This window comes from Sprattus sprattus (assembly GCF_963457725.1).
Source record: "Sprattus sprattus genome assembly, chromosome: 15".
In the NCBI taxonomy this organism is placed as follows: domain Eukaryota; kingdom Metazoa; phylum Chordata; class Actinopteri; order Clupeiformes; family Clupeidae; genus Sprattus; species Sprattus sprattus.
In genome coordinates, this window is record NC_137913.1 from 21,733,558 (window position 1) to 21,746,691 (window position 13,134).

At 40.6% G+C, this 13,134-nt stretch overlaps 1 protein-coding gene across 1 annotated transcript; it reads right to left on the reverse strand.

The window, feature by feature from the left end:
* Positions 1 to 940: 940 nt before the first annotated feature.
* LOC308376024 (histone H1) lies at positions 941 to 1,681 on the reverse strand. The gene has a single exon (XM_080852270.1). It carries the CDS (start codon positions 1,653 to 1,655, stop codon positions 1,116 to 1,118), a length of 540 nt encoding a protein of 179 aa, XP_080708396.1. The 5' UTR covers positions 1,656 to 1,681; the 3' UTR covers positions 941 to 1,115.
* Between the last annotated feature and the right edge of the window lie 11,453 nt (positions 1,682 to 13,134).

Below are 13,134 nucleotides of genomic sequence, written 5' to 3' on the forward strand. Positions count from 1 at the left end.
TAATTTGAGCGGGACTAAACGGGGAAATAAACAGCGCGAAAATGATTTGCGTATACGAATATGACTCCACCCTGCTACCACAACCATATGAACTGCTGAAGAAATGCCCTCCATCGCTCCAGTAGGACTATACTATTTGAAGAGAATTTTGAGCAAAAGGGGATGCTCGTCGGTGAATCAATTGTAGTTTTTATGAATCACCCTAAGGACACATTTATCTTATAAAGAGATTGCATATCATAAACCAGCACTAGCGACTTCAAATGTGACGCCCAGTAGGTTCAAAATACTGCTGTTGACCTTCTTATGGGCTTACATTATTCTACAAAGTAAAGTACCACTTCAACTTTAACACAAGTACGTTTAGAATTTAAAGGCACCCAGTGCAACTTTATGTAAACATTCAATGAAAAATAAACATTCAATTTCTAGTCTTTTTTACACGTAGTAAGTTTCAATAACTCCGTACCATTACATATCGACATTCAAGGAGCAAAGATGAGACGTCGTTGTGTGGTGAGAACTGAAAATCGTAAACAACAACAATCGCCGGTGGGGAGAAGCCATTTTTCCATTGACTGGAATCCTGCTTTATTTATTGTAGGTTACAAAAAATTAAGAAAATTGCGGCGATTGTTGTTGTTATCGATTTTCTATCAGTTCTCACCACACAACGACGCCTCATCTTTGCTGCTTGAATGTCGGTATGTAATGGTATGGAGTTATTGAAACTTACTACGTGTAAAAATGACTAGAAATTGAATGTTTATTTTTAAGCCTCGAAAGTTGCACTGGGTGCCTTTAATGCCTAACAGGTTATACATTATTATTGTATTATTGACATTTAACCCAGTGTTGCGTACCTACTTTATTACTCCAAAACGAACAAACAAACAAAATCAGAAACTTGTGAAATTGATAGTTTTATTTTACAAGCAATGTAAAAATTGTTCTAGAGCTTTCCAAATACTGTTTGGCATATGTTAAAGTTATGATATAAAAGCAAGAAACAAGTCCAAGTTCTGTAAATTGAAGCAAGGTCTCATAAATGTTGCACGTTTGGACAAAATTACCCTCTGCGTCAGTTGTAAAGCGTGTCCAGGTAGACCACGCATTCACTTCTTCTTGGCTGCAACCCTTTTGGGTTTCCCTCTGGATCTGCGTTTAGCCTTCAGGGGACTTTTCGGCTTTTTGGCAGCAACTGGTTTCTTGGCCTTCTTTGGACTCTTTGACGTCCTCTTGCGCTTCTTTGGTGTACCTGTTGCGCTCGTTGCTGCCGCCCCTTTAGGCTTTTTGACTTTTTTGGCCTTGGGCTTCTTGACTTTCTTTACAGTTTTTTTCTTAACCACTGGTTTCTTCCCGATCTTGAACGACCCAGAGGCCCCAGTGCCTTTTGTCTGAATGAGACCTCCGTTGGTCACTAAGCGTCTCACTGCAAGCCTTATGCGCGCGTTGTTCTTCCCCACATCATAGCCGCTGGTTGTAAGACCCTTCTTCAGGGCGACGAGAGAAACACCACCGCGTTCTTTGGATGCAGCCACTACCTTGAGAATACGGTCGGACACAGTGGGTCCGGTTTTCCTTGCCTTTGAGGACCTTCTCTTTGCAGGTTTTTTTGCTGGAGCAGCTGAGGGAGCCGGGGGCACTCCTGACATGGTTGCACGTGTCAAGTTGAGTTCTCGAGAATGACAGAATGAGTGGGTGGGAGCGTGACTTCACCATAAATAAAGATATGATGAGAACCATGGAGACTCAAGTGTCAACAACCCGCGTCTTTTTTATGTGCCTATAATTGTAAGCTGTGCTTTCTTATCCATTGAAAAGTTATGTAGTTGTGAGTAGAAAGCTTAAATATGGCCAATAATGGCATCACCAGTATTGGCAAAGAATGCTCCATGCGATCGATATCTTAAAACAAATACAAATAACTTTGTTTGATTATAAATGGCTAAAATACAACTGACACTTAAGGCTTTTTTAGTAAACTTGTATTCGAATTCTTTATTTTCAGTTCATTTATACAATAGAAACTATAGAGAAAAAGCAACTATCTTCTCCCTTTATGTCTTCAAAATAAAGTTAATAGTTTCTGTTGAAAAAAAAGCTGCCTGAAATGAATAAATCAAATTATTATTTGTTTTTAAAACCCCTAAGAAGCACACTTTTTGATCACACTTTAACGTCTGAATTTAAAACATAAATAGGTCTGTTTTTTAAATGTAGGGTCTATAAGACATTATGATAAACACATCCCTTAAAACTATTCAAAGTATTCAATATTTTCGGTTTATTGGTTTTGTAAACTTTTTTCCTCTATGTTAACTTTACGGAGCGGGAATCTCCATGGATCTTTGCCAAAATAGGCATCACATTTACCGCGCCTTATAGAACGCGTGGAATATTGAAATACAGACCACATAAACAGTGTTAACATATTGTCCTGTTGATTGTCCATTGCAGAATAGCTCATTTCAGTCGAATTTCACATAGTTGTGATATTTAGTTTAGTCTTCAGATCAGATATTTTGTTTAGTGTTTTTCTCTTTAAAAACAACAATCTACCTATGTACGCACTGTTTGTTTTTCTGGAAGGATGAGAAATACGTTACTTAATGTACAGAGTTAAAATATGAATCTCTAGGCTTTGCAAGATTCTCTCTTTTTGATGAGCAAATTGCGGGCACTTGCAACCTCCGGCGGGAAATGACAACGCTTATCTTTTGCACCAGAGGCTTTCTTTTAGCGTCCCCAAATGACCCTATGTTCATCTGAATATTTGCTTTAACTAGGTGCTTACATGCAACACTGAGAAAGGATAACGAGGAATTTAGTTTGACATGACTAAATTTCGCTTTTGGCTGCATGTTGAGTTGGCTGTATGAAGGGGCACATAAGAAAACGAATACAACTGCATGGTCAAAACAGAGAAGCAGCCTTAATTTGGTCCCGTTTTAAAACAAGACTTTCACAACTTCTTTAACTTTTACATCCCAAAGACCCTTAAATGTGGCAGTTAAATGTTTGTCAATGGGCTTGAGTGTACTGGGGATGTGATGATTGAAGGCTGTTTAATGGAGTGCCCTCTACTGATATGGGCTTTCTTGATCAAATGGAGCCAAAGGGGGCATGAAAAAAAGACCCCTACTGTTTATGATATCAATATTATATACAGTATGCATCAGAAGTCAGTACAGTATATCATCAATTAAATCCCCAATGATTCAAAATTGTATCTAATATGCTCCCAATATGCATCGGGCTTCCTTGTTCTTTAGCAGGGTTTAATCTTGCAGTTTTGTGCCAAAGAGCGAGCAAGGGTTTCTTTTTTTGGATGCTGTCCATAAAGGTAGAGAAGTCTTTTGCACTGTCTGAGTGTTATGACCCCCTGCGCTGCGCCCCTGCAGATCATGTAGTGACCATGCATGGCCTACAGGCATCCATGGGGACGGACAATTGCTTGATTGACAAATGACCCACCTGGGGAGGTGGGGAAGATAAAAAGGACCAGTGGACACCTGTCTCTCTCCTGACCTGACTCAGAGCGTACAGACGTTCACACCCCTAGACACGTCATTTTGTGATATTTGTATGGACTTAATAAATACACCTTATTTTGTGAAAACCCGTTGTCTGCCTCCAAATGTTTATGTTTCGGTCACGAGCAGGCTGTTGACTGCGTCAATGGTCTGCTGCCGAGCCACGAGTTCAGCGTTCAGTTTGCCTCGAGCATGGTAGCCGTGACAGGTTAGTTCGTTTATGGATAACTAAGTAAAGAGGGGAGAAGCTCTAGCCCAAACAAAGGGAGTGTTTCCTAGTGACGCACACGGTGGGGTTTACCTCACCAGGTTTTTTTTTTTTTTTTTCGTTGAGAGCGCATGTATTTGTACGTAGTTATAAAATGGGTTATGATTAGCGTAATGATTCTCAGCAGGCTTACATTGTATGATAATATTGTTGTCTTTGATGGGTGGTCTTGTGTTGAGTTACACTGACGAATTGGTATGCCTGGAGAGTTTAAATGCCTTGAGCTAGACAGACTGTTGTGCCGGGTGAACATAACGGCCCATTCACACGGTTGCGTCGCAATGCGTTGATCCGGCAAGGTTGACGGCGACGTCATCCTTTGCTGAACTGAATTGTGCCTCCGTTGGGTTCCGTTGCGTTGCGTTTCATGCATTGCTTGCAGCAAGAGTTGAAAAATGTTAATGCGCATGTGTCAGCCAATCAAATTTTCTTTCATGCATAACTGAGAGCCCAGGCACTAGCCAATCAAATCCCGTATATGGATACCTGTAAAGAGCGGCAAGCAAAAAAAAAAAGATGGCGGACCAAACTTCATAGATGGTCGTATTTGTACCTAAAAGTTGATTGTTTTGGCTTTTTTTTGCTCAGATTTTTTAAATGTTACCGATAAATAGACACTGTACAATGTAAAAACCCCTATTGACATGTAGGCTTATACCTTCTGCCTACCTGCACAGCGGAATAATGATATAACGGAATGTACGAAAGTTCAGCCATCAACCTCGTGGCATAATTTATTAATGAACTCACAACTTGCTGTGACTCCGTTTGGCTCTGGGCCTCGTTTCCCGATAACGATGTATCTTAACGGCCTACGTGGATTTTCGCGACATCGTACACTAAGTAGCACTTTGTATTTACGTGCGTTTCCCAACCATCAACTTAAAGTCAGGTGCACGAGCGCAACGTGCACGAGTTCTTAAGTAGCTCTTAGGAGCTGTTTACGTCAGGTTAACCTGTTTACGTTAATTGCTGTGAAATTAGCTAGCCTATGCGTGCATCGAACGTGCAATGTGCACTAAATTCGGGGCGGGGATAGTAACGCCATCTCCAGCAGAGAAGCCTATTTAAACTGTGTTCCCATTGTAAGGACATTTATTACGATCTGTCTGAGAGTGGGCTGTCAAAGCTAGCATCATCAAAGTCATACAGTACAGTAGGCTACATACATTCAATAAAATTAACCTACATTTGAGTCCAACTGCATGACCATTCTTGCCCTACACTTACCCTTACAATAAAGAAGTGATCCTATTTCAACCATAACTTCATTTTAAATAATGTCTTTCTTTATGACATTTAGTTTATAGTTTAGACAGCAACGTTGACATCTACAGTATATTCAACTGCATCCACTACATAATCTCAAACTTTATTTGTTGGTAACTCTCCAAAAAGGCTACCATTAACACATTTCTTAATGAAAAGGAAACATGCATCACAATAATACTTCAGTGTAACCTGTACCTATGTGGAGTGCAAATATGTCTTGCCATTACACTACCCAACAGCCCTACGTCTGCTAACACTACAGAATGCATAATTCCTACGGGCTATGCACTAGTTTTGTATAGCCTAATCTTTATTTTCAAATACTCAATATTCTTTATTTCTATTTTGATGGGAATAGGCAGGTGAAACAATGACATTCTCATGATGTGCTATACACAGAAACATCGTTTGGATTTCTTCTACATAATATACAACCATCTAGCTAGAAGCTACCATATAAGCCAATGGAGTGGTGGCATAAGCGCTAAATGTGCCATCAAACTACTGTTTGAAAGCTTCAGTCAAGACCTAAATACCCTGCATTGGTCGCGTAGCACATTTCCGATCAAACCGAGTCATTATAAACATATAAAAAGTTGTGTAGATAGCTTTATTCATGTAAAATATTCCTCGCTTCAAGTAGCCATGTTTTTTTTTTTTAATTCCCGTTTCTTCCGAACGACGGTCGAACGACGCCCCTGGTGGATTACATCGCTAAGTGTGAAGTTACTACTGGTCCTGACCACACGTAGAATTCCTCTCAATGAAAGATACACTTAAGCTAAGTGTGGCGTTGGGAAACCCGTCTGCAACGTAGGAATCCTCTTACGAGCGATTTCAAGTGCTTTTTAGGCTAAGTGCGCGTTCGGGAAACGAGGCCCTGTTGCGTTGCGTTTCATGCCTTGCAACATTTGGACATTTTTCAACTTTTCGAGAGGCAATGCATGCGTCAGCCAATCAAATTGCCTTCATGCATAACTGACAGCACAGGCACTAGCCAATCAGATCACGTTTATGCTTACGTCTGAAGAGCGGGAATCTAAAAAAAAAAAAGATGCCGGACCAAACTCTGTAGATGGTCGAAATTGTAACTTGAAGTTGTTTGTTTAACTTTGTTTGCTTAGAATTTTTTTTAAAGTTACCGAGAAATAAGTAAAAAACCCTTTATTGTAACTGAAAAAAACGTCTGATAGGATTTGTGAGGTGTCTGAGTCACCTATGTTAGCATGCTACTTCTCACAAGGGAAACAGCTTGCTAGTGGCGTGATTGGTTTGTTGACCTGTCAATCTCACTATAACGTCTCTGGTATTAACTCAACCCCATGCGCCAGACTCCTCCTCCGCCAATTTTGGATCAAAGCATTCAATTACAGTATACAAAGGCTTGTGAGTGAAGCTCAATTAATCAAGAAGCTTGTGAGACTGGGCTATTGTGTTTAGCCAGCTTGATTTAAAAAAGATTGTGGCAAGCCTTTGGAAACTGAGATTGCCTAGATCTTTTGGTTAATGTTGGGTTGTAGTCTTGTAATTGGAGGGGTGGTTTTCCACTCGTTCCTGTTCTGTTTAAACAACTGTGTTGTAGGCTAGTGTCTGACAAAAGTAAGGTGTAGACAGTGGTTTGAATATTTGTGTAGTTGGTGCTTAGACTCCAGTGTTTAGTTGATAAGTGTATTTAGTATTTTCTCTGATAGCACCTTAGGTGGGGTCAGTTCGACTGACATGGCTTCAGAAGTGAAGGAGATTGCTATAGAGCAACAAAAAAAACGGACGGGCGAACGGGAACAATGGCAGTTTTAATTGCGAAAATTGGAGATCGAGTTAGCTGTTAAAAACATTGAATCCTCACCATCTCTTGCCACTTATTTCACATCAGCAAAAATGTTAGGATGGTGCCACCCTTCTCAGAGCGAGAAGTATACTGTAAACGGTGGTGCAGCCGTGACCTGCTGGTTAGGGTTTCAGGCCAGAAACCGAAGGAAGGGTGGCCGGTTCGATCCCCGACCAGTAGGAAAAATGTGGGCGGGGGAAGTGGTAGACCACTGCTCTCCCAAGCCCACATCCACGGCTGAAATGCCCTTGAGCAAGGCACCTAACCCCGATCACTGCTCCCAGAGCGCCGCCAAAGGCAGCTCATTGCTCCGGGATAGTGTGTAACCTCACTTCACTGTGTGTGTGTCACTTCCCTGGATGGGTTAAATGCAGAAGTGGATTTCAGAGTGTGTGTGTATACACCACCTCTCCCATAGAGAGGACTTTCACTTCACTTAAAACTACTACTTTCCCTACTTTGAGAGAGTGGCTACCTCTCTGAAGTGGCCAAAAGAGACCTGGACACTTCTTTTGCAGTGTTTTATTGGCTAGTGCTCTTGATGTCGATGTTTCATTGCCCATAGAGCAATTTATGTCGTACGACACTGAAGAAGGAAATACTTTGCATGTATGAGGGGAACAAAATAAGTATAAAAATATTTTTAAAAAACGACTGCAGAATTTCATGTAGGCCTGGATTTAAAAAATAGCCTGTGGGCCTATGGGCAATGAGAGTGAAAGTGAGTAAGGGGAGGGTAAAGTAGCTAGTTTGGGGAAGCCCACTGTAGGTGCGGTGCAGTGCTACAAGCAACCAGCACCTGAGACCCTACTTTTTTGCCTCGAGAGACTGTCACGGTTGTCTTGTGTGACCTAATCGATGCGCAACTGCTTTGGCGTACTAAGAAAAGGTGAGTTTTAAGTTGTAGAAATGAATAACAAACGAACAATCATCATCAAGTTATATGAAATGCAAGAATCAGGCAGCTAGCTTGCCTGCCAGACAACCAGCCCGCTATCACATGCTAATTTGGTAGAAAAAACTAAGCCTAATGTCTGCTGATGGTTGGTTTCTTACATTTCATTTTTACAAGAAGAATAAATGATCGTAGAAATGCATCACATTAATTATTTCATTCAAAATGGTTAAATGTCAAATCACTGTCACAAGTGAAGTGCGGTAGAAGCTAGAATGCCTACGGAAAAGAGAAGGATTCAGGAGAGAGAGAAGCATTAAAGTGCTGTTTATACGAAGTCCAGTTTGTCTGCGTCCGAGCTGTTCATAATACAGATAGCCCTATCATTTAGACGAACACTCTCTATCCGCACACGGTATCCGCAACGATCCGAATCGGGGGAGAAAGTGTGTAGATTTGAATCGGTACGGGGGCTGGTGTTCGTGTGCACGGATTCACGCAACCTGATGATGTCCTTATCCCACGTGATCCACACACGATCTCCAACCAATATATATAACACTTGTTGTCACATTACATCTCACTCATGGTGTGTCTCAAACTCACTCTCATTAATCCAGCCTACAAAGCCTCATGGGAAATGGGATGACAGACATGTCATGTTGTACTGTTCCAAACTCTTTGAACTCTTTAGAATTCATTTTCGCATAACCTTTAGTCTGATTTGACTGATTTTATTAACCACCATAATGTAATGTTGCTAATTGGAGCTTGAATGTCTTGTGTAATGTGTTTATCCACGTTTTTTTCAGTTGTCTGTAGCAGCGCTAAAGCGCCACCAACAGGCGTGGGGTATGTACTACAGCCCGTTCAACCCAATCTGGTGGCTCCGTCTTAACGCTTAACTTAATCTCTCGTTACCAGGCTCCATCCTTACGGAATTAAAAGCTTCGATTCATGTGAAAAATGAACCCGATTCAGTGAAACTAAATTCAGCCTAAGGGAGGCAGCAAAGGGGAGCACAACAAAGCAAACCAGCAGGTGAGACAGAGACATTTCACCGTGATAAAGATGACAATGCGTAGGTTAAATAATGAATGAATGAATTAATTCATTATTTAATGTGAAACAGGCTCGTAGTTTCAGACTTATATTTGAAGCTTACTTATGGTAATGTATATATAATAACATCACATTTAAGATGAGGAGCAATCACAAGTCTCCAGACACACATAGGACTGGTAGACCTAAGTGCTGATCACCAAGAATGAGATGAAAGGACCATGCTAGAAAGTAAAGGGATAAATAGCCATATGCTGTATAATTGTAATCTTAAAAAAGGTATAGGCTATTTTAGAGATCCTTTCAAAGATCTTGCCTGAGCACAACATAAATAGCATACCACTGCTTCTAGTGGGCCTTATAATAGTAATGATAATGGTAATAACAAATATATATAATTGGACAGATGATGAGCCAAGTACATCTCTGCAGACAAAGACAAAGAGCCAGATCCAGATGAAAACAGAACAGACTTGGAAAAAAGCCATGCCATGCACTTAAGAAAAAGAAGCTTACGTAAGTCTGGGTTGGAAAGGCCAAAGACCAAAATTCAGAAGCTGCAACTGAAAGAGTGGTCAGGAAAAATTTAAGCTACGCTCAAACAAAACAATCAGAATTTGCAAATAGAGGCTCAACAACTCCCGGTGGTTCAGCTGCAAGAGACTCTGTCTCTTCTTCAGTATCAGGGTACTACCTTGAAAGCAGGACTGGTGGAGGACACCATGCTGCAGAAGCAAGCAACAGAACACACTTTGCTACAGACTGAGCTTCGACAACAGAAGGTCTATGTGTCAAGACTTAAGAGTGGATCAGAGACTCTGAGAGGAGAATGCTCAAGTCTAAGAACTGCACCAAAGGAATGAGTTGGTGGTTTCTCTTAGCAATCAGTTGGACAGTGTTAATGAAAATAATTTCAAATTGGAATCTCATATTGTTTGTTTCAAGAAAAAAAGTAGTGGCATGGCGACATGCCGAAGTTGTGGTGTTGGCTACCTCATTGTTGATGCTCTTTCTGTAGCTCAAATGATTTGCCTTGTGACCTGTTTTTCTCTTTGTTCCTGTTTCTTAGGGCCCTGGATGCATGGGGATTGCGCAGGGTCACAGAGGATATTTCGTTTTTGGTGGGCTTTTTTAGGTTTTTAGGTAACCTCCTTGGGAGGGAGATGTTACGACCCCTTCCGCCACTGCAGATGATGTAGTGGTCATGCATGTCCTGCAGGCAACAGTGGGGACGGACAGGTGCTTGATTGACTGATTACCAAAACCTTGGGAGGTGGGGAGGATAAATAGGACCAGTGGACACCTGTCTCTCCCGTGCTGACTCTCAGCGTACAGACGTTCAAACCTTCTAGACACATCATTTTGTGATATTTGTATGGACTTAATAAATACATGTTATTTTGTAGAAACCATTGTCATCTTCCTACAAATGTTTATGTTGCGACCACAAGCCGGCCGTAACGTAACACAAAGCGATCACAGAAACTCAAACTTCCCTTTCAAGTCTGAAGCACTTGCCCGAACTAGAAGTGCGCTGTCTGTTGTGTCAATTTCCGGAGGACGGCTACTGCCACTCTGATTAGTGGTACTATGGCTCCTGCTGTACCTCCTGATTACTGCTGAAACTGTGTTTCGTCTAAGTTTTAGTTGACACTTATCACTCAATTTTGTTTGCATGATCACAGGTCTTCCAACTTGAATGTCAGTGATCACAGGTGCTTTCACTATTGTTGCACTGAGGTTCTACTTTGAGGCCAGAATTTGCAATATAGTCTTACTTAAGTATTGTTTTTTTCAATTGTTCCCAATAGGAAACAATCTACTTGTTAACTTACAAATAATGCAATTATCTGAAGGTGATACAATTTTGAATATATATATACACAGTACGTATGTATACTGTATATATTTTGTCACTCAAAGGTAGGAAAAATTAGGTGTAGGTAAACCATTAAAGGAAAAAGTAATCAGCATAAATATATTTGTGAGAAGATGTTTGTCACAATGATGTCACTATGCCAAACAAAAACATAGTATAGGCCTATGTTCTTGTACATTCATTACAAGGTGAACCTGAAGTGGGAAATCAACATAAACACCATCATCAAGAAGGCCCAGCAGAGAATGTACTTCCTGCGCCAGCTGAGGAAGTACAACCTGCCTCAGGAGCTGCTGATCCTATTCTACACAGCAGTCGTTGAGTCTGTTCTTTGCACATCCATCACTGTCTGGTTTGGATCCGCAACCAAACTGGACAAGAACAGACTTCAACGGACTGTCAGGACTGCAGAAAGGATCATTGGTGCCAACCTGCCCACCATCCAAGACCTGTTCACATCCAGAGACAAGAAGCGGGCAAGTAAAATAACTGCAGACCCCTCCCACCCTGGACACAACATGTTTCAACTCCTCCCCTCTGGTAGGCGCTACAGATCTCTGTTCGCCAAGACCTCCAGAAACAAGAACAGTTTCTTCCCTCTTGCTGTCTCTCTCCTGAACAGCTGACCCTCTGTGGCACTGTAAAAATAACCAATGTAGAATTACCCCCGCAACCATATCTATTTTTTTCACCCTTCCTGTATAACCCAATACCATATTGTTTTTATTACAGTGCATGAAATGCCCTGTATTGTTATTCCTAGGCTTCTTCTTCTTCTTCTTCTTCTTATTCTTGTTACCTTTTTCTGCAATTAATTCAGCCCGAACCGCTTAATGTAGAAACTTCATTCAAACTTTGTCGCGTAAGTCTTGTAAAGCTATTTATGCTATGTATTTTTCACTTTTCTAAACTTTATACTTTTTAAGATATTAAATAAAAACGAATCAAAATTTTCCCATTGACTTACATTGGGCCATTATGACATCATAATAGGGTCTTTAAACTGGCTTGCACCTGTGCTTCACTGACACCTGCGCCAAATCCAAGGAACCTCTTCTCTGTCCCTCTCAATTTAACTGTAACTAGGAACATTAAGACACCTTCCATTCTCTACTTTTTTTTCTCTCCATCTCTCCATCTTTCTCTCTATCCCTCTCAGTCTACTTTCTCTCACACTCAATCTCTCTTCTTCACTCCATTTTTATCTCCTTTTTTCAATATTTTCACTCTTTTTCTCTTTCACTCTTGTTCACTCTTCTTTCCTTCTTCCACTCTTCTTTCCTTTCTTCTTTCCTTCTTCCACTCTTCTTTCCTTCTTTCACTTTTCTTTCCTTTCTTCACTCTCCTTTCTTCTTTCCTTCTTTCACTCTTCTTTCCTTTCTTCTTTCCTTCTTCAACTATTATTTCCTTCTTTCACTCTTCTTTCCTTTCTTCACTCTTCTTTCTTTTCTTCTTCCACTCTTCTTTCCTTTCTTCACTCTTCTTTCTTTTCTTCTTTCCTTCTTTCACTCTTCTTTCCTTCATCCTCTCTTCTCTCCTTTCTTTACTCTTCTTTCCTTCTTCCACTCTTCTTTCCTTCTTTCACTCTTCTTTCTTGTCTTCTTCCTTTCCTAACTTTTGCATTTCATGCACTGGTATTTCCTTCAGGAAATGCATTTTCTAGTTTATGCTTGCTCTTCCTGGACTCTCCACTTTGCACTATTGTTTATCCATTACACTGTTGTATTGTATTGTTTTGCACTGTTGTACTGATTTGCACTGTTGTATTGTTTTCTGTTGTGATGTATATATGTGTAATATGTGTAAGCACACTGAGAGCCACTGCACCAAGACAAATTCCTTGTTTGTGCAAACTACTTGGCCAATAAAAGCTGCTCTGATTCTGAGGTGCACTTATGAGGTTACCCATGACTTTCATCGAGATGTTGAATTATACGTGAGACTCGAAAAATAAACATTGAATTGCTAGTCTTTTTTACACGTAGTAAGTTTCAATAACTCCATACCATTACAGATAGACATTCAAGGAGCAAAGATGAGACGTCATTGTGTGGTGAGAACTGATAGAAAATCGTACACAACAACAATCGCTGGTGGGGAGAGGCCATTTTTCCATTGACTGGAATCCTGTTTTATTTATTGGTGGCACCAATAAATAAAGATTTGGGGGAAAAATGGTTGATTGTTGTTGTTTACGATTTTCTATCAGTTCTCACCACACAACGACGTCTCATCTTTGCTCCTTGAATGTCGATATGTAGGCTAATGGTATGGAGTTATTGAAACTTACTATGTGTAATAAAAGACTAGAAATTGAATGTTTATTTTTAAGCCTCGAAAGTTGCACTGGGTGCCTTTAACCAACGACTGTAAACGGCAGTAGCAACAAAGGCT

Bases quoted from the DNA above. Each gene is read 5' to 3' on its own strand.
- LOC308376024 (XM_080852270.1), bottom strand. From the start codon at position 1,655: ATGTCAGGAGTGCCCCCGGCTCCCTCAGCTGCTCCAGCAAAAAAACCT.